At 39.0% G+C, this 20,130-nt stretch overlaps 1 protein-coding gene and 3 long non-coding RNA genes across 5 annotated transcripts; 2 read left to right on the top strand and 2 right to left on the bottom strand.

The window, feature by feature from the left end:
* Nucleotides 1-931: 931 nt before the first annotated feature.
* LOC118405356 lies at nt 932-8,011 on the top strand. Its single transcript, XR_004829895.1, has 3 exons — nt 932-1,028; nt 2,815-2,879; nt 5,528-8,011. It is a non-coding gene; the product is annotated as an uncharacterized LOC118405356 (long non-coding RNA).
* On the bottom strand, nt 1,262-8,804 carry LOC118405348 (flocculation protein FLO11-like). Its single transcript, XM_035804806.1, has 5 exons — nt 8,434-8,804; nt 5,433-5,639; nt 4,077-4,112; nt 3,272-3,659; nt 1,262-2,631 (listed from the first exon to the last, which is right to left on the bottom strand). The coding sequence occupies exons 1-5, from the start codon at nt 8,524-8,526 to the stop codon at nt 2,171-2,173; spliced, it is 1,185 nt and encodes a 394-aa protein (XP_035660699.1). The 5' UTR covers nt 8,527-8,804; the 3' UTR covers nt 1,262-2,170.
* A 2,789-nt stretch (nt 8,805-11,593) lies between these two features.
* On the top strand, nt 11,594-16,435 carry LOC118405355. The gene is made up of 3 exons (XR_004829894.1): nt 11,594-11,697; nt 12,859-13,073; nt 16,216-16,435. It is a non-coding gene; the product is annotated as an uncharacterized LOC118405355 (long non-coding RNA).
* Nucleotides 16,155-18,658, bottom strand: LOC118405352. 2 transcript variants are annotated; one of them, XR_004829891.1, is made up of 3 exons: nt 18,128-18,658; nt 17,016-17,116; nt 16,155-16,242 (listed from the first exon to the last, which is right to left on the bottom strand). It is a non-coding gene; the product is annotated as an uncharacterized LOC118405352 (long non-coding RNA). The 2 variants fall into 2 exon arrangements; XR_004829892.1 differs by lacking the exon at nt 16,155-16,242 and having other exon boundaries at nt 16,969-17,116; nt 18,128-18,231; nt 18,457-18,658.
* Between the last annotated feature and the right edge of the window lie 1,472 nt (nt 18,659-20,130).

The raw sequence follows: 20,130 nt of genomic DNA on the forward strand, positions 1-20,130 counted from the left end.
CGTAACCGCAATGTTCCATAAGCAAAATTAAATCGAAGCCATCCATGACAGAAAGCAAATAAAGACAAAAAAATCAACGAAAAGTTGATAGTAATTTGAACTGAACAATAATATGCTTGAAGAAGGCAGATAACAGTAATTTTGGAGGAAAGACGGGAGTCTCAATCCGCTAAAAGGTTAATAACAGGTCTTGGTGCTGATCCAAATTCACATACAGGGAATAGGCCTGTCCTTGGTGCTGATCCAAATTCACATACAGGGAACAGGCCTGTCCTTGGTGCTGATCCAAATTCACATACAGGGAACAGGCCTGTCCTTGGTGCTGATCCACATTCACATACAGGGAACAGACCTGTCCTTGGTGCTGATCCACATTCACATACAGGGAACATGCCTGTCATTGGTGCTGATCCCCATTCACATACAGGGAACATGCCTGTCCTTGGTGCTGATCCACATTCACATACATGGAACAGGCCTGTCCTTGGTGCTGATCCACATTCACACACAGGGAAAAGGCCTGTCCTTGGTGCTTAACCCCTATTCAACCATTCAAACACACACACACACATGAATGCACACAGAGACTATTGGGTCAGAGGACGAGGAGACTCAGCTATAGTAGGTTTGGATAGCAGGTTACACACACGTAAAGTTTTTAGGCGGCCATGCTTTTCTAGGGGCCGAGTGCTGTCTTAGAATTCCAAGGAAATGGGTCAGTCAGGATTAGTTTGTTGATAGTTTTTACGTAGTCTTAAGAAAGCACACACCACTAGAGGTGGACAAAGAAACTCTGTTAAGACCAACAAAATCCCAACCGCTGAGCCGATGATTTCACAATCAGTCCATCGAAAAATCTGTTGAGTGAGTCTGATTGGTCCTCGCATATAAACTGATTAATTAGCAACAGGTGGCGCGCATTGCGCAATGCGGCATGGCAAGCCAAGATGGCGACAGTCTTGGACACCGAAGTGAGAAAGCCGTCAAACTTCCGCAGTTTTCAGGCGTTCTCTCCTCCGTTTTGGGCGGTAAGCAGTGCGTAACCTTGTTTGTCATATTCCCGTGGTCATTTTGAGTTTCATTTGATGGAGAATGTGAGGTAAAATTGTGAGAAAATGAACGAATTTTCTTTAGCACTATATGGTATACGAATTTACATGTGCTCGGTTGCCTATAAAACCCGGACTGGACCGAACGAAACGGGACGCGTGAAAATCGCATCACTCAGAGACTGAAGAAAACATGCCGTACATTATTATTTATCATACATTGTTTATTTCCATTTTCTGTCCGGCCATTTTTCCACTGTACATAACGTTAAAACAGCTATATGAGTCATGTCAATAATACAAAAAGTAATAAGTTTATTGCAAGTCCTTGCCCCAAGGTAAACGTCTAATGCATTGCAGGACCGAAGTAGTTAATGAAGAGAAGTATAACATAGACTATTCTAATTCAATTAGTTACCCTGAAATTTAACTAGTAAGGTTTAATTTCTTTCTTCAATAACAACTAAGATACTAGTACATATTACACCATGGGGAGCCACCACCTCAAATTTTATAACATAAACACCAAAACAGACAAAACATTACAAATATTCATTTTTCCCCTGTACCGTTCCCCAGTAAAATGCACTGCCTGGCATGGTTGGACTGGTGGGTACCAGTACAAAATTGTTTTTTGTTTGTTTGACTGGTCCAGAAAAAAGGGACTTTAAAACCCAGTGGACCAGATTTTGGAACAATTTGAAAATGAACTAATTATACCACCAAGCGTTCATGTGTTTTGAGGCTTTTCGGCCCAAGAAAATAACAAGTGCAAAGTTGAGGAGAGTTGACAGTTTCTACAGTCAAACTTGGTCAAAATAAACAGAGGCAGTAGTATTGTTTACATGAAGATAGGATTACTAATATGCCAATAGGAGTCAATACTCCATGAAATAGATTCCTTTGTAGGGAAATGGACCTTTGTTTTGAATATTGCCTATTCAAAAGTTTTTGCAGACAATTACTGATTTGGACTAGGTTTAGCTCCGAACCAGTAAACCAGTAAAAGGCCTGTAGGTATTACCTACCAGTTTTTTAGAATAGGTATAGTATAAGCTACACACACACACACACTGTTATGATAGAATGTTATCACCTATTCCTTTGGCATCATACAAAAACTAGCTAACAGTAAGCTTCAATATGTGATGTTTGACGAAGCCTGCACTCACTCCTTTCTTCACGTGTCTCCTCCTGATCACCTCTACAACCTTGTCTAGTTCCTCAGGGTTATCGAAATACCGCTGCAAGTTGTTCTCTACTAGATGTTCCTTGTCAGGGTCCAGCTGAGCCCTGAGGCCAGGCAGCTGGTCTAACAGTGGGGTGGTAGTGACAGTTGTGACAGTAGTGGTCACAGTAACAGTAGTGGTACTGGTGGGGGTACTTGTGGTATGGGTTACAACAGTGGTACTGGTCATGGTGGTAGGGGTAGGGGTAGGGTCGGCAGCTTGGGCCTTGATTGTTCGCCAGCGTTCGTTGACCTCCTCCTGCATTTGCACCTTGGTCATGCTCTGCACTGCCTCCTCCTCCCCAATGCTGTTCCACAGCTGTTTGTACTGTTTTTCCTTGTCTGTGGTGGAGTCTGTAATGCATTGGAAATTAATACTAATCAATATTTTTCTGAAGTCTGATGGATTTCAGTACATCTCTGATATTCTAGTTAGTCTCTGTCTTCAGTAAGGCTTTAATAATGAGGTCAAAATTTAGAATGATATAGAAGATGTCAAATAATGCTTCTAGTCAAAGAGACACTACTGCTTTGCAGCCGCAAGGATCAGGAGTGAGCACTCAACTGAACAAAGGCTTTGATAACAACCAGCAGAGAGAAAGGTATGTGCCAGTATGTGTACGAACATGTTGTGTCTCCTTGTTTTCATGGCAACCTTTGCAGAATGTGCTTTGTAAACATATCCCAACCAATAAGGGAATTTTGTCTGTGCTCTTTCAAGGGTATCTTGTTATTAGCAATGTATTCTCCAAGCAGAGGTAAGGCCCCGGATTGTTTTGGACATCTTTTAGGCATTTTTTTATCGGGCTTTCCATTTAATCATGTTTTCTTACTATCCTCCAGCCAAAAGAAAACCTGATAAAATGCCAAAAGATGACTAACAAACAAGAGCCTAACCTCTGCTAGGAGAGTTAGCATACATTACTGTAGCTTGGTCACAGAGTGATATGTACAGATGAGTAATGATGATAAGAAGAAGTGTAAATCTACTCACTTGCAATGTCATCCTGGCTGTATACATGGAATTTTGGCATTGAAGAAGTACATGTCCACTTCCTTTTCTTGGTGAATATAGGGTATAACTCTGGGGGTGGATCACTGCTGCTTGGCAATGGGGGTTTACCGACCATACTGGGCGGGGGAGATTCACTGCAGTTGTTGGCCATGGGTGGGACTCGCTGGGATTTAGCCTCTAAGTGATGCACATTGGGGTGTTTGGGATTAAAATACTGAGATTGAACAGGGGTACTAGGTAGGAAGGATTCACAAGAAGTTGTATCCATGGCCAGGGGAGAATCACTAGGGATACTGGCTATAGGTGGGGGAGATTCACTGGTGGTGCTGGATAGGGTGGGGGTGTCCTTGGGGTGTGCCCATTCCATCTGTATGGGATCAATATAAAATGTACCTTAAATCTTAACTTCAATCAACGCATCAGCTTTATCAAGACTAACCACTAGTACTAGTAGCCAGAATGATGTTAGTTATTCTTTGTTTCTTCGATTTCTCCTTAAGTTACATTTCTGGAAAACATTGTAATGTCTTTGTACTTAGTGGTATACATTGTGGTGTAAGCAAAAACTACTTTACAACTTACGCCAAAAATAGTTACTCAAGCAACTGGATATGGTTTTGAAACGGTCAGACGTTTCGGAAAGAATCCACTTTCCTTCGTCAGTGACACTGAAAGTATCTTATTACCTGGATGTCTAACCTACATCGACGTACTTTACAACTTGGCTGTCTCTTATTTCATAGGTCATATTTTAAATTCTTGAATAGCAAAATTAGAAACTCACCCTCAGAAAGCATAAGCCTGAAGCATGCAAGATCTCCTGAAATTAAGAAATCAAAGATGACATTTTTACATAAATAGCAGTTACTCGAGCAATTGGATATATTCTGAAAACAGTCAGACGTGTCAGGCATCATCCACTACCCTTTGTAAATGATACTGAGCAAGATCTGTTGAAGGCTGGTTTGTTTTGTTAAACACAAGCTAGCTATCTTGTATGACACTTCAAATTTAATTGAAACAAGTGCTTTCGAAAAAAGCTGGCCTTCGCTAATTCAAATTTGTTGATAAAATCGTACTGAATACATTTAAACTAAATATGAGTTTAAAACAAACAGTTTAATCAAATACATTTGTATTACTGCTACTGCTACAGCACTGTACTAGTAGCTGTTCCCTTATTTCTGTATAGTCAAAATGTATGTCAATCATGACATTAACGATAAACAGAGAAGACATTGACATTAAGTTAACACTTATTGAATCTGAGTCCGACCGACACCTGCTCCGAAATCAGCCGCTAGTTGACGGGGGGACTTGCCGTTCGCGGAATGCCGAATGACCAACGTCGATGCTTGTCCCTCGGGAGTCGAAGCTTTCGACATCGTACGTCTGAGTCAAAACTGACAGACATTTGCTTGGTTCTCTTGTCTTTCATACAGTTAGAATTGTCTGAACACGAAGTCAGCGCCGCCATTTTTCTTTGTTCCTCGATCTGACTTTTCTGTGCTTGGGTCACAGCGCGAGTCTCCGGCAACTTTACCAATCGAATAGACAAATCGTGTAAATGCCGCTAGTTGCCGGCAAAGTTAGACGTTCAATTACTACTGATCAGAAGTTCATAATCATTTCTAAGCATCAAAACGCTACAAAAACTTTCATTTATTCACGAAGGCTAAAGATCCTAAAGTGGTTTGATTTGTCTGCATGCGCCATTTTTTTATGCCGAGATGGTCACGTCGAAATAAAATTTTCTCAACGTTTTCTCAACAAAAATCCAACTTAGTCTAGTTCTCACATAAATAATGTTCATTTAATTGATTTTAATCGTTTTTATACCAAATCACCGTATTTTATGCTATACATCAGAATTCTTGTTGCAACATTTTACCTTGGTAAAAATGGAGTCGTCAACTGGCCCCTATTGACCTTGTCTATGTTGGAAAAGAAGCAAATACGATTCCGATATTTTTGGCCCGCGGAATACGAAAATTTGACCAGCGTACATGGATTTCAAGAACCTATAACATCAGATACATGAACGGACTGGCATTGTAACGTTGTTATGCTATTTTCAAGAACTAAGACACACATTGTAATGTTTTGTACATGTCAACTTGTTTTGATGCAATGACAGTACCTCATATTGTAAGAGATATTCCATGCTCCTCCTGATGACCTCCCCATCTGGTGTTGTAAACAAACAGTTAGTGATGTTCTTGCCTCGCTTTGTAGCTGCCTGTCGTATGTCCTGGAGGGTTGCAGTTGCGGTGTCCATTCGAACGATGAAAGTACCTATTGGGGCATCCACGAAGACAGGGATGCTTTCCAGTTGGGACAGCTTGATCTAAGACAAAGTAAAAACAGTTACTGCAGATGTTCACTGTGTTTTCTCTGTTTTAACAGTGACCTCTCCATTTTAGGAATATGACTTTGCCATATTGTCAGATCTTTTGATCTTCAAATAGACTTTAAAATGTTATGTTGTAATCATTCTCAATATTTTTTTTAGATTCATCAAAGAAAGATTACTTCTTGGATTAATTATGTCTTATGATTCCCCAGAGGGGGAAAGGCTTTCTGTTTTTATAGCTGTTTCCGTTAGTTAATTTTTCTTCCGCCTTGGCTTAAGCCATTCAAAACTCAGGTGAAAGCTGGGCAATGACGTCACCAACAGCATGTTAAAATGTGTGGTATATAGAATGTTTGCCATCCTCATTCTGATTGTGGTTCACTCAGTGACTATACGCTTTTTATTCATTTTGCCATGCTGGCCTTCATGTTCTACATAGCTTATGGTTACGTCATAATAATATATAATTAACTGTAAATACTCAAGGTTGAAAATGTGTGATCCGCGGTACAATCGGCACCGTAAAAGACTTTTGAGTGTGATTAGATTGACAAAAGGCCACGGGAAAGACTGACTGCATTTTCACGAAAATGTTGCCTTTCTAGTTGGAAATGGAAATTATTTTTAGATTAGGCTGACAGAAGATTACAAGACACTTTTTAAGCACCTTCCTGTATTGTACATTGTATAGCTTCTACTACAAGGCAATTTAGTCTTTGGACAACCTTCTTGTACTTTACATTCGCATAATATGCGTATTGTGTGTGTTGTTATTCAATAAACCAGTTCTCTCTCTCTAAATTCATTGGAACCAAGGGAGTTATTTGAACCTTCTTGATAACAAAAGAAATAATAGGGTTTCAAATAGTGACAGAATCACTTAACGTTTTAACTAAAAATGTAGAACATAGCAGAAACCTCCTTTCCCCTTTTGAGGGTCTGCATGAGGGATGCTGGCAACGCTTACGGTAAATTCAGAAAGACAAACAACTCCTAATGGTAAATTCGGAAGCATCCTGATGCATAATGCAAGACTCAATCACCCACATGTAGCAGCAGAGGTTTTGCTTCAAAACTGCTGATTTATGAGGTGTGGGGTCAGAGACTTGAACTCTGAGGCCCACTTAATCTCTGAGGCCCACTTTACCTTACGCTTTTCGCCTTAGCGGGACTGGCGGGAGCGGGACTGCGAGAGCGGGAGCCCTGTGTAAAGAGAGTTCCCACTATCATAGTCCCGCTGTCTTCAAATTTTCTCCCGTCCAATCCAAAGTGTACGCCTGTAGGCTCAGCAGGAGGGGAAAACAGTCTAACGATAGTTATTTTTTTATATACTAGTAGAATGAATGTCAACTTAAAAATCAACCCGAACTACGCAGAAAAAAATAATTTTCACGGCCTGCCTTTTCCGTAATGGCAACCTATGCAGGCTCTCACGTCAATCGGGTCGGCAGTCAACCTTCAAAGCAAGCGGGCTGTCAGCGAAAAATTGTCTCATTCTCACATTATGGGGCATTTTTGGGAGACCTACTTTCGCATAATTTTCATGGAAGACCTGTAAAAAAATATACAAGTTTGATTCCAAATATTTTCCCCTGCAATACATTGTTACATTGCACCTAAACCAGAAGCCGCTTTCTCTGCAAATTTTGTATGCAGTAATTCCATTACGCGTCTCCAATTGGCCGTTGCTATGACAGTGGTGGCTGTTGCTATGACATTGGTGGGGAAATTCCCGCCACATGAACTGCTGGCAGCTTGAGTTTCTACGCACGAGGTAATTATTATACCTTCTTATGCAAAATCACATATTTGAATTTTCAATCACTTGGAAGCGATACGCAAACAAAAAATGAAAGTTTGTTCAATATAACACCGTGCAGCTAAAAAACTGCGATCTTTACGGGTAGACTTTCACCAAGATTTTACATTCCACCGCGCGCCGCGGGTGTCCTGCTAGATTTCCGGGTGGTGTGTCTAAATAACGGCGCCCCGATAGCGTGAAATTTCACCGCTGACGCGAATAGCGTAATGTAAAGTGGGCCTGAGTCTGAGGGTTATCTGACATTACTTCCTGACTGCTCAGATCTAATCTCCAAGCAGATCTTGCGTGGCACAAGACAGTATCATAAGCTGGGGAAGGAGTTTAGCTGGCAGAGGAGTAAATTGGCCATGCGTGGCCAATTTAGACGCCATTCACACTCAGAAAAACGATTCGAATGAAACGTTATCCGAATAAAACGACCTGCTTGGAGATTACCTCAGATCTACTTGTCGTCACAAAGAATGTCTCAATAACAGTTAGCAATGAATTCAGGAAAACAAATAACACATTACAAGAATGAAAACGTCCAATAACACTTCATGAACAATATAAGGCCTAACGATTAACAGTGAATAGCTCAAAATGCTAGATGGAAAAGGGCATGCAGACCGAGGCTGCAGTGAAAAATGTTCTGAACAAAAATATTTTAAGGAAATTAGTCTAGAATTCTTAAAAGTTGTACAGTAGATCTAGAAATTTTAGGGAAGGTTCTCTGTGAGCTCTCAATCAGAGGCCTGCAAAAGCCTCCTTTCTGATCCTATCCTATTTTTTAGTCAATTGTCTCTCTTGGTAGAAATGTATTTAACTCTTTTCCACTGAAAAGAGTGTGATTCTCCCTTGCACCAAGGAGGTTGAAAAAGGCCCCTCTTTCAACCTCCTTGCTTGCACTTTTACCAAGGAGATTTTAAAAGTCTACTGTCTATTTGAATTTTCCTTGAAGCAAAGCCACCCCCCAACCCCTCTCACCAGTCTGTCTTGTCTGCAACTGCAATCTGTTCTCCTGCACTGTAGTCTTTGGTCTCTAGCTTTACTAACCCAGCCAGGTTGATTTTGACTCATGATTCCACTGATATATTTTGGGGCATCCTTTGCTTTAGAGCATAGTACCAAAGTGCTGGCCTGTGTGGGTCTGGAAATTACTGGTTACTCCTCCACAGAATACTGTAGCAGTCTCCCCCAGCAATACACACCAGAGGTCTTCTTCCCGCCAAAATCAAACTCAGACTGATTTATTCCATATGGTGATAGACCTCCCAAAGAGAGGGGGTGGACTATTCCATAGAACTATAGGGGTAATACTTGTCACATATTACCATTTTACTCCCCTACTAATTTGCTTAGGTTGATGATGGGTCCATCTTTCTCCATCTAATGGAAGCAAATAAAAGCAAAGTAACAATTTTTACCAAATAAAAACTCAAACAAGGACAAAAAACCTCAAAAAGTATGTTGAATGTAAACAAAGGTTAGCTGGGGGCAGATTTTTGGGATATTCCTAATGAGTTCTCTTTCCTGTGATGTGTAAGATGTTGTCTCTGTCTGTGCAAGGACGTTACATGAACGTTGATGTAACGTCCTTGGTCTGTGCAAGGACAAGGACATTCTATCAGATAGAATGTCCTTGATCTGTGCTCTGAAACTTGCACTGTTATGTTACCTCAATCAATCTATGTGAACAATCTCCCATTTCTACAACTATGGTAAGGGTTAAGCTGTTTGTATGACTTTATATATAGTTTGTTCTGGCAGTAGATTGTTATTCCACAGTATTCCACATAACGTTAGTCATATTCTACTGTACTCTAGTCTGACCTTCTACGTATGGGAAAGGTTTGATACTCCCTTCTTGTTTCAATAATCAGATTTTCCAAGTGAGTGCCAGGATTCCAGGGTGAGATTTCTAGCTTTCAAACAAAAAAAAAAAACATAATGCTTACCTTCCTCTTCATGTTGACTGCAAACTTGAATTTGAAGAACAATTCCAGCCCCTTTTATATTTGGCAAAGTTATGAGCCTGAGTGTTTGTCTTGAGGGGCTTACAGAAGTTGTATTGTTATGCATTATGAACAATAGAACCAGAGGGAGTGCCAGCATCACACACCTCCATGTGAGATTGTAGTGTTTATGTTTGGTTATCGTAGAAGAATAGGTAATTTACATATTGTTTATTTAATTATTTATATATTGTGGTAATGCAAATTGCTGCATCATCAGTGCATGTCAGCATATGTTGTTTGTGCTAATTAATTACATGGACTTTTTGTCCTATTGGAGAACATGCAATATCAGATCACTCAATGTATGATTCAAGTGGGAATTATTTTAATGGATAACATTAACTGCCTTTGGATCTTTTTTCAGAGGAAAAAAAGTCTAGACCCCATTCACACTCAGAAAAACGATTCGGATAAAACATTTATCCGAATAATAAAAATTCTATCCGATCCAAAATTGCGTTCACACTCGTCTTCGGCAATCCGATTAGTGCGCCCTCAGTCTTATCTGAATGAAACATTATGTTGCGGTCAAAGGGTAGCGTCATTTCTTACAGCTCAAAATGGCGGGAATCCACCAACTTTTGATGCTGTTGTTCCTCTGGAGAATGTTCTGTAGTCGTAGAAGGGAACGCAATCGACGATCTTTGATCGCGAGAAGATTTCACCGAAGTCTTCTGCATATTGGGATAGCTGTAGTCAAGGACGTTGATATAACGTCCTTGCTGTAGTACAGCTCAGATGTACGCCACCTGAGCTGCAGACAGAACGATCTGGGAGCGGGAGCGAAGCCATGATTGGTGGAACAACATTGTGCTTTGAACATTTTCAGACTCGGACTGGCAGAAAAACTTCTAATTGAGAAAACTCACCTTTGATAAGTTGCATCCTATCCACTTAAAGTGAATCCTATCCACTTGCGCGTTCACACTGCCGAGTCGTACGAATCGAGACTCCCCGCGGCGCAGTTTTATCCACTTCCCGGAGTTCTATCTACCTCCCCGAGGTGGATCGCGAGGGATTCGAATCGATGAAATCCAAGTGATTTGGGAGCGTTCATACTGCTAAGTTTTATTCGGATCGGGTAGTTTTATTCGGATAACATGTTTTATTCGAATCGTTTTTCTGAGTGTGAATGGGGTCCTAATCTTTTATGTTGTAACATTGCTGAGCTTATAGTAATACTAGTAGTAAAAGAGAGGTCATAGTCCTCCCTAATTCCTTGCCATATTACCTTTCATTCCGGGTGTGCCTAAACACCACAAACGACTTAGAAACACCACAAACGACCGCAAACGACTCTAATATGCAGTGTATATGGGTCAAAAACCTTGTGTGGTGCTCTGGAGACATTGTTTATACATTTATGAATTTAAAAAATGCAGCGAGTCCTATGTATTCACCAGTAATTTCGAGTTAGTCCGGTTTCAAGATCAAAGCAATTCTTGGCCACCATGTTGGATCGTGCGTGTTTGCCTTTGAGACTGAAAAACACTTAATATACAAGTTTTATAAGTTGACAATGATAGAATTGCGGTATGAACCAACAGCTTCCACAGTTTTATCGTCCTGTCGTCTATGGAGCCGAGGAAGGTATCGAGAACTTCCCCATACAGACTCCTAGCACGGGCGATCCAATATGGCGGCAAAGAATCGCTTCGATCTTGAAACCGGCAGACTGACTCGAAATTACTGGTGAATACATAGGACTTGCTGCATTTTTTAAATTCATAAATGTATAAACAATGTCTCCAGAGCGCCACACAAGGTTTGTGGTTGTTTGTGGTGTTTAGGCAGACCGTTTCATTCCTTCCCAGCTGAGGCCAAGTTGCTTCTCCAACCAAGGACTTAACCTCGTTGGTTCCTCCAAGGAGCTTTTAAAATCTTGATAAAAGCTCCTTGGCTTTGTATATCAATTACAAATAACCCTTTACAAATACATTACATATTTGGGATGTCTATACAAGACATATAACAGGAAAAACTAGTTTTTGACTCACATTATTTCATATTTTATTGCTAGATGTATCATAAGATTTAAGATCACACCTGTATTTTTAATTCAAGCTTTGAATTATCCTTAAGATGTCACCTATAACCTGTTGTAATACTGTTGATCTACTCCAGCCCACCTGTCACTCACTTGGAAAGTGCATGGATGTCTGGATGCTGCATCATGGTACCTACATCAATGTACTAAATAAGCTACTACTGACAAGAAGTCAGTGCAGAAACAGTGAGTAGGTGTGACTCAGTCGTGTAAAGTATATACATTGATGAACCAGACTATGTTGACTTCCAGGTTCTGAACTGATGATATGTATTGACATTGTATTCTTATTACATGTGTGTATGCTGTTGATGATAGACGTATGAAATCTAAAATGCACTTCACTTCACTTTACTTAAAAGGAAAAGTGATTACTAAGTAACTATATTTCAGGTGTGATGGGGTATTGATGGTAAGTTTATTAAAAACCATTAAAAATCATTATAGCATTTAATAGTCAATAGCTATACATGTGTCACATTATGTCAATATCTAGTGTTTGACAATTTTGGCTGAAGTTCGTTGGCATCGTGACACTGGCTACAAATGCACATGAGGAAGAAAATAGCGAGAGGGGGGGTCTTTACATTTCTCTAGACTCGATGATTCATAGAATAAGAATTAGAACTATCATTGACGTGACATGACTGTACATTATTTGTATGTGCTCTTTTACTCTTCATGTCATATGACCCTGTCATTTTCATGTCATATGACCCTGTCATTTTCATGTCATATGACCCTGTCATTTTCATGTCATAAATGTCATGTGACTTTCATTAGTTATGATCCAAGTGCTTTTTAAGATGGATTTCTAACTTGGTCTTCTTTCAAATATTATTATGTTATCATGACATTTAATTTAGCTGTACTTCTTGATTACCTTGGATATGCTGTTGACTGTGATGGTTCATTGCCAAAAGTGTCTGACTCCTTTCATGTTCATGTGAACTGTGTTTGACTTTATTGAACTGATTGGAAAATTGGATTTCTATGTGTTGTTGGTAACTGTTCAGAACTGACTTTGTTATTTCATGGCAGCTTCAGATGTTTTTTTGTTTGGTTCATTGTTTTGATGAATGTTCTGTTCACAGGAAATGTATATGCACTTGTTATATGGATTGTTTTGATGTGAATTATTTTATTTGAGATGTATTTTTATGTGATGGTTGTTTTGCCATGATTTTGTCATGATGCTCACTATTGTCTGCGCTCTTCTTTTGCCCCCATCCTATACCAGGTTTTAGAACGTAAACAAATGTTATGAGTAACAAATGATTTTTTCTACATGATAACATGATGCATGTTTTGTGAATGTTGTTGAAGGGGTATTTCTTTTACTCCTAGGTTATGGGAAGCTGATACTGTATACCTGACCATGTGATGTTCCTGTGGGACCTGTCAGCTATCCTGTGTACCTGTCCATATTCCAGGAGGACCTGTCTGTGTACCTGTCCATATTCCGGGAGGACCCTTCTGTGTTCCTGTGGGACCGTCCATATTCCAGGAGGATCTGTCTGTGTTCCTGTGAGTGTACCTCAAGAGAACATCGGACTTTGACTGTGAGTTGGCTTTTACTTTTAGAACTCTTTCAAAGAGTGGGGGTCTTAGCGTGCTTCAAGATGTAATCTGCTGTTGAATTTTCCGCTGTTTGAATTCATGTTAAATGTAATCCTACGGGGATGGGGACCTACCATGCAGACCCCTATAGAAATGACAATGAAAGTGCTGGGAATAGGGCATGTATGTGATTTTCTGAATTTCTTGTTCTTAACAATTCCATTGTTAAACTTAAGCCCTCCCAGCTATTTGTTGTCATTTCTGAAAGAGTTCTCATTTCTTATACTAATATCTAGATTAAGGTTGTGACTAATATTTTATTGCAGATATGATGGAGAACACAGTACATTTTCCTATTGAAAAGAGCACTTGTACGATTGTCTGTTGTTTCATTCTGTAATGCAATGGGGCATAGTTTCAAACTCATTTGCAATCAAACTGTTTTCCCTGATATACTATATATTCATCTTTCACATGTACCCTTTTTGAAGCTGTTTCTAAAATGAAAAAAAAATTAAACTTGTGACAGAAAGAAAAATATGGGGAAGAAGTCATTAAGGCAACAAAATGTTTTGAGACAAACAAGGCAATTGTTTTATTGAAACCAGAAAGGAAGACTAAGATGGAACCAACAGATCCTGAATTAAGCTGTAGTATGCTGGTGGAGAGATGCGCCGGCCGCTGGCCGCCGTGGAAAAGCAAATTTTACCAAATGATACTGTGACTTGTCATACATAGCAATAGAAAGGCACAAAATTACTATGAATTGAGATGGTACGTACTATAATGTTGCAGAACACAAGTTGCGGTGATTCAGTAACAACAGACACAAAATTGTCCATATCCAAGTAGAACATTTTATTTGGTTTCAAAAGAACATAAAGTTGTTACCAGTGATACTGATTAACTGGAAACAATATTGAATAATGACAAAAGATTATTGAACAAATTCCCATTTGCCTTCAGTAATAAATTGAAATCTTCTTTGCTGTATGTTTTTCCTTCAACATGTTTCCGGCACAATGTAATTATATAATTAGAAATTCTTTTAATGATTTGATCAAATTCATTGTATGATTTATTATTGACATGATAAATTAGGAACCTAACAACTAATCCAAGTCTATATCTTTCTCTTGTTCATGTCTGGTAGGTTGAAAATGGCTGGATGGTAGCTGAAACACAATCAACATTATTCAAACAAAATGTATGAAAAATTAGTTTTTTTCTTCACAATTTGAACATTATGCATGAGTCAGGCACATGCTATTTCTGTCTACAACTATTTCAGTGATGAAGTGGATTTCAGGGAAAATACTTTGGTCAGATAATGTTTGTTGGAAATATGTCCCATTGCTTTACTGAAAATGGAAAAGACAATGTTGTGCTTTCTTTCTGTAGAGTGAAATGTACTACAGGTAAGCTGTGTGTGTTGTTGGGAAGAGAGGAATTGGGTGCAAGAAATCAGCCAAACAAAAATATATCTGTAATTTTCTTAAGGATTATGATACTCTTAACTTTCTTCCTACTAATGTAGTCAGAGATAGATTAATAAATGAATAAAAGGTTCTTAAGACAAACAGCTGCAGGGAGATTGTTGTTTTCAAGGCAGTTGTAACAAATAGTTTAATAGGTAGATAGTTGAATTCCTAAGTTACTTTAGAGGGACCCTGATAGTTGCAGTTTGAGTTTGACCTGTTTCAATTTAACAAGTAGTTTAGGTAGATAGGTTAACTATAAAGACTGTATAGACCAACTATTGTGGTGACACAAACTTTAAGGCAGTTAAAAATTGAACAGATAATAAATTGTAAATCTAGGGAAAGAACTTATGGGTGAATAATCTCTAAGGAAATGACAGGTTTAGTTTGGCTGATTTTCTGAAAGTCATATTAATATCAGACTTTGTTATCAGTGTTTATGTAGCTGTGACAATACCAACTTCCTGTTGCAAGATTTAGGGCTTGTCTCATGTTGATCTAGTAGAGTTTGACAGTGATGTTTTATGCTGGCAGACTTTATTTGATGAGCTTGAGACTAGGCCTGGATTTTGGTGCAGGGGGTTTGAATTGTTACAAGTATGTAAACAGTGATAACAAAGTTTGAAGAGATTTTCCATCACTGCATGACAAACACAATTCCTCTCTTTCTCTATGTCTGATTTCTTCCTGGGCTTAGCCTGGAGGAGGAACTTGTGTCCCAGGGTTGTAACTTACACATGCCTTGACTCTGCATAGTAGACCTGTTGACGAACAGCTCTGTCCGTCATCAGGCCTATTCCGCTAAAGGAGAGGGGCTTTGTGGATTTTTTTTACCCTGGCCCAGAGGTTTTCTTCTCCAGGCTTCGACGCTAGGTTTGGTTGCTTGATGTCAGTATTCCTGGGAGATAGTGCGCATAATATACACGTTCTTAAAATAGTAAGGAGGTGGTTGGTCTGTGTGTATATATTTATATAATGTTTTTTTCTATCTATTTATTAAGTATATATATATAAGCAAAGTTAATATTACTAAGTATTTTTTTTTTGTATTTTAAATTCTAACTTATTTACCTGATCAGTCAATGTGCTTGTATGCTGGTGTTTCGAAGCACCGGGTCTTCAGCTTAGCAAAGACCTCCCCTGGGGAGCACACTGTATGCATTGCTGACAGGAGTGAAAAATTTATTCTAAGTGTTTGGAGAACTAATTACAATGTAGTGGTCTGGTTTATAAGTCAATGTGAAAATTTAAGGGTAGAGGTTCTAAGTATGATAAAGTGACTGCATGAAGGTGTGATGTACTGTGGAAGTTAGGTGACTGTGTGCGCGGTGTTGTCTTCTGTTAACAAAGAGACCAGGTGTTTTGTGAAGCTCCTCCAATGTAGTGAACATTTAAGTGTGGGAAAGTGACTGTATGTAGGAGTGTCGTACTGTGTAAAATTTTGATTTCAAGTGTCTGAGGAAGGTGCTCCAATGTGAGTGAATATCTATGTGGAGGGATGATATTTATAAAGGCCCGTGACATGTGGTGGTCCTAACTGTTGGGAAAACAACTGCATGTGTCTCATGCCTGCTGACTGAAGAGGGTTGCGGTGAGGTGTTGTCTTGTGTTAACAAAGAGACCATACTCACAACTCCCCCAATCTTCTTTTGCTGCCCACCAGGCTGCAGTCCAGTCTCCGGGGTCACATCTTGAACACAGAGAAACAAAAGTCAGTGAATGGACAGCAGCTAAGAACTAATGCCTACAACAACATACTGTATCTATCTCCTCTTTTCAGCAGAATTTACACAAAGCTTACCAAACTGTACAACCAATACATAATACATTTTAGTGTTGACAAACATTGAAGCCAGGCCTGTCTATAGGACGAGGAAAAAAAATCCAAAAATGTTTGCTTTCCAAAATTAATGCGACGCTCCAGCCATTCATCTTACTTAATAGCTTCCATGGCCTGAGATAGATGAACTGAGTAGACCTCCAACAGACAGACCTAACATGAATCTAAAGTTCTAAACAGAATTCACCTGGCATTCTGTGAGTCACAAATTTCAAATCAGTATAGTAAAATGTTACTCCATCCATTGATCATATCGATGACACCGTTCGCACATTAATTTTTGTCCATTTCAAAAAAAAGTTTTCAACCTTACTGTTAATCAAACAAAGCATCTGCGAAATGAGCAGATATACTGTAAATGCAGAAATGTTCGCGGTTTTCGCGGTGACCACTTCACCGCGAACTTAAATCCACCGCGAACATTTTTCTATTATGGTATTAGACTGCAGTCTATGGTGTTACCGCGAACTTAAATGCATTTACAGTATATTCCCTGCATTTGAAAAAAAAATTGACAATGGACACTAATGTAGAACCAAAGAATTAAAATTCATTTTGATATACTACACTCCAAATCAACATGGACACAGAAGTGAGGGTATTTGATGACCAGACAAGCTTACCTTAGTTTGTATTCCACTCCCTCGGTGTCTCTAAGCCACACGGCATTCCTCATCTGATATGGACAGGAGTCACAGCTCAGGCCTTCCAGACAGACGTCTGTCTATACCAGAAAGCAACAAACAGTTTAGGCATTGACAAATTTAGAAATAACTTCTTTTTACATTACTTGCATATTATTTATGTGCTTTATATATATCTTTAGGAAAGTTGTTACCAGATTCATATTTCAGAATAGATTAATGCACAGTTCTCAGCATTAGAAGAGTAGAGTCAGTTCCGAGTCACCGAGAGGGTTTTAAAATAATATTTGTAATAAGTTTGAACTATTTAAAAAGATGAGTTTTTCAGTCACTATAGTTCTAAATTCTTCAAACAATTAAAATGACAGTTTGAATATGTTTGAACCTTTTGATATTTGTTGGAAACATTGGGAAAGTAGCAATACCAATATCTCTTCATTTAGAACAATTTTCAAACATCTATGTGCTTTTGTTATTGTTCCAACATGTTCCAACAATTTGTGTCATTTTTTCCCTCCGTAAAAACTTTTATTGCCCCAATAAACAAAGGTGCTAAGCTGGGTCCTTTGTTTGGCCTTGTATTTTTAGATTTTCTTCAGAAGACACTGGTGAGTCTTTTGTGAGAAGGTGGCAGACAGACATAATTTCCTGTACTTGGCAGGGATGTGTGAATTGCCCTCTTCCCAGCCCACTGACCCAGATACACAATATTGTTTCAATGTTCGAACATGTGATCACAAATGATGAATCTATGTTGGAACAGTTTAGAAACTAACAGAAATAATGTATTTGATGTTAGAAATGTTTCTAACATGTATGAACACTATAGAAAATATTTCGAACATCACACAGATGTTATAAATACATGTAGTTCTAAACAGTTACTTATCACAGTTAAATTGTTACAAAGATTTCCAAAATGTTGGAACAAAAGGCAAGAAACACCCTCTCGGTAATGTGGAATCGACTCTAATTATGTTTTTCTGTGTTTCATAAATTTATAGTGGCTTAGTAACTAAAGATTAACACATTCGAATTTTACACCATTATCTGCCTTTGATATTTGTGGAGGACAGAAGAGTCAAGCTTACCAGTGGAAACTAAACCCTCCCTCGGTGTCGCTAAGCAACACTGCACTCCAAGGTAACAGCTTTCTGGATCGGAATCACTGCTGGCCTCCAGGACATACCTAAGACTGAAAAGAAGAGTCAGATGGATACATAAACATTGATATAATAGGCTCAAGGTGTGCATTTTATTAGCAACTTTATTCAGTCTGTGAATTTTACTTGCATCTGTAGGCTTCATAAATTTCAATGTTGAGATGTGGGTTACATGTCTCCACATTTCATATTTCACATTGGTGATTACAAAAGCGATGACAGAATAAAAGACATTCCACATAAACTGTGAAGCTTACCCGGTGAAACTGCTCAGCTTCATCCCATCCGTCTCCATGGTAACTGCATCCCAAGTCTTGAGACAGGATCCATCAGTCAGGTCATCTGAGTCAGCAGTCTCCTAACTACAAAGATAACTAGTTACACACTTGTCGGAAAAAGGACTGAAGAATGAAAATAAAATTGATGAACAATGCAGATGTTTCTCACCTGAGACTCTTCCATCCAGTCACCTGGTACGTCTCATTGCATCATGTACCTCCAATTTAGCAGAACTTTGCAGTTTCCCAGTACTCTCCAAGCAGATGTTGATGGATCAGCACCAAGGACAGGCCTGTTCACTTGTGAGCGGATGGAGACTCCTTCTTCAAACATGTTGTCCAGTTCAAATGTTAAACAACTTCTCATTGATTTTATGCCATTATTTGGTTCTCTGTCATGGATGGCTTGGATTTTATTTGCTAAACTAAATTTTAGAATAAACAATTTTGCAAAGAAAATCATAAGAACAGAAATGGTACAGGTACAACACAAGAGTGAAAAAAAAACATGTTTACTACCTGACTACGACTATGAATTGTGAACTATAAAACCAGCTTAGAAAGCACAGATAGTGAATGAAAATACTCTCTTAGTCTTATTTCTATCTTCTCCTTTGGTTTTACGTTTCCACTAGATGCCAATGTTTATTTGGGTTTGAACTAGCATACTTCAGAGTGGCATTCTAAATCCTGTTGTGTAATAGACTTGATTTGATTTATTAAGATTGATTTGTCTGATTAACATGGTTCCACAAACACCTTAAACACATTGCTGTTGGTGGGCTTAACTGAAAGGTTAAGAAAGGGAGTGTTGCAAGTACGTGACGTAAGGGGTGAAACAACAACATTCTCATTGGTCGACCCGATGATTGCCCTCCTATCATTGGTTGAAATGCTAATTGTGATGGGCAGTCAGAATCGGCATGTTACGTTCAGGTGCCGCACATTCCAACAGGTGGTCGCCCAATCAGGCTTTCGTTGGCGGAGATTTCAAACAAAACAACATTTTACTCACAATTTTTCTGTACCGAAATTAGCGCATATTTTCCTCAAGCGCCGAAGACACTCAACACGGCGGAAATAGATACATTCAGTGCTTTCCAAGAACAACTCAATACAAGAACGCTATGTAATGTCCTTGCTCAAAGAGATGACATTCAAGAAAACATTGTATAAATGATAAAGGGCTTAAAACTAAGAGGCAAGTCCGTAGAAACACACGATATTATTCAGAATATCCACAACTTGTACTTACAAGTTTGTTGGAAATACACTCCAAGAGATGGTTGATTGCCTTACCTTAAAGAACGAGTCTTCCCAACACCACAATTCGTCCGACATGACAGTCGCCATTTTCGTTTCTTCTCCAAATTCACAAGGTCAGGAAATGTGAAGTTTCTCCCTCAAAAATCCAAAGGTTGGCGCAAATCCACCGCAGAAACATCCCGGAGAATCGTTTCACACGTTACGAGAGATTTTAGTCACCCAAAACGGTAAAAGTCGACAATTTACTCCAAAATTTGTCAAAAAAAAATTCCACACAACAGTATACGCCGCACGAGGTTGACACGTGTGATTTCTACACAGGTGTGCAAAATAGCCCTAATTTAATTAACTTCTCATCCAATCAAGATTGAGCATAACTAACCATTC

The sequence above is a fragment of the Branchiostoma floridae genome, chromosome 18, assembly GCF_000003815.2.
Source record: "Branchiostoma floridae strain S238N-H82 chromosome 18, Bfl_VNyyK, whole genome shotgun sequence".
NCBI classification, from domain to species: domain Eukaryota; kingdom Metazoa; phylum Chordata; class Leptocardii; order Amphioxiformes; family Branchiostomatidae; genus Branchiostoma; species Branchiostoma floridae.

Coding starts and splice junctions, on each gene's coding strand:
- LOC118405348 (XM_035804806.1), bottom strand. CDS start 8,526: ATGAGTCAAAATCAACCTGGCTGGGTTAGTAAAGCTAGAGACCAAAGA. Junction 5,640..8,433: donor GTTGCAGACAAGACAGACTG/GTGAGAGGGGTT, acceptor ACTTTGTCTTAG/ATCAAGCTGTCCCAACTGGA. Junction 2,632..3,271: donor CAGCCAGGATGACATTGCAA/GTGAGTAGATTT, acceptor AATGCATTACAG/ACTCCACCACAGACAAGGAA.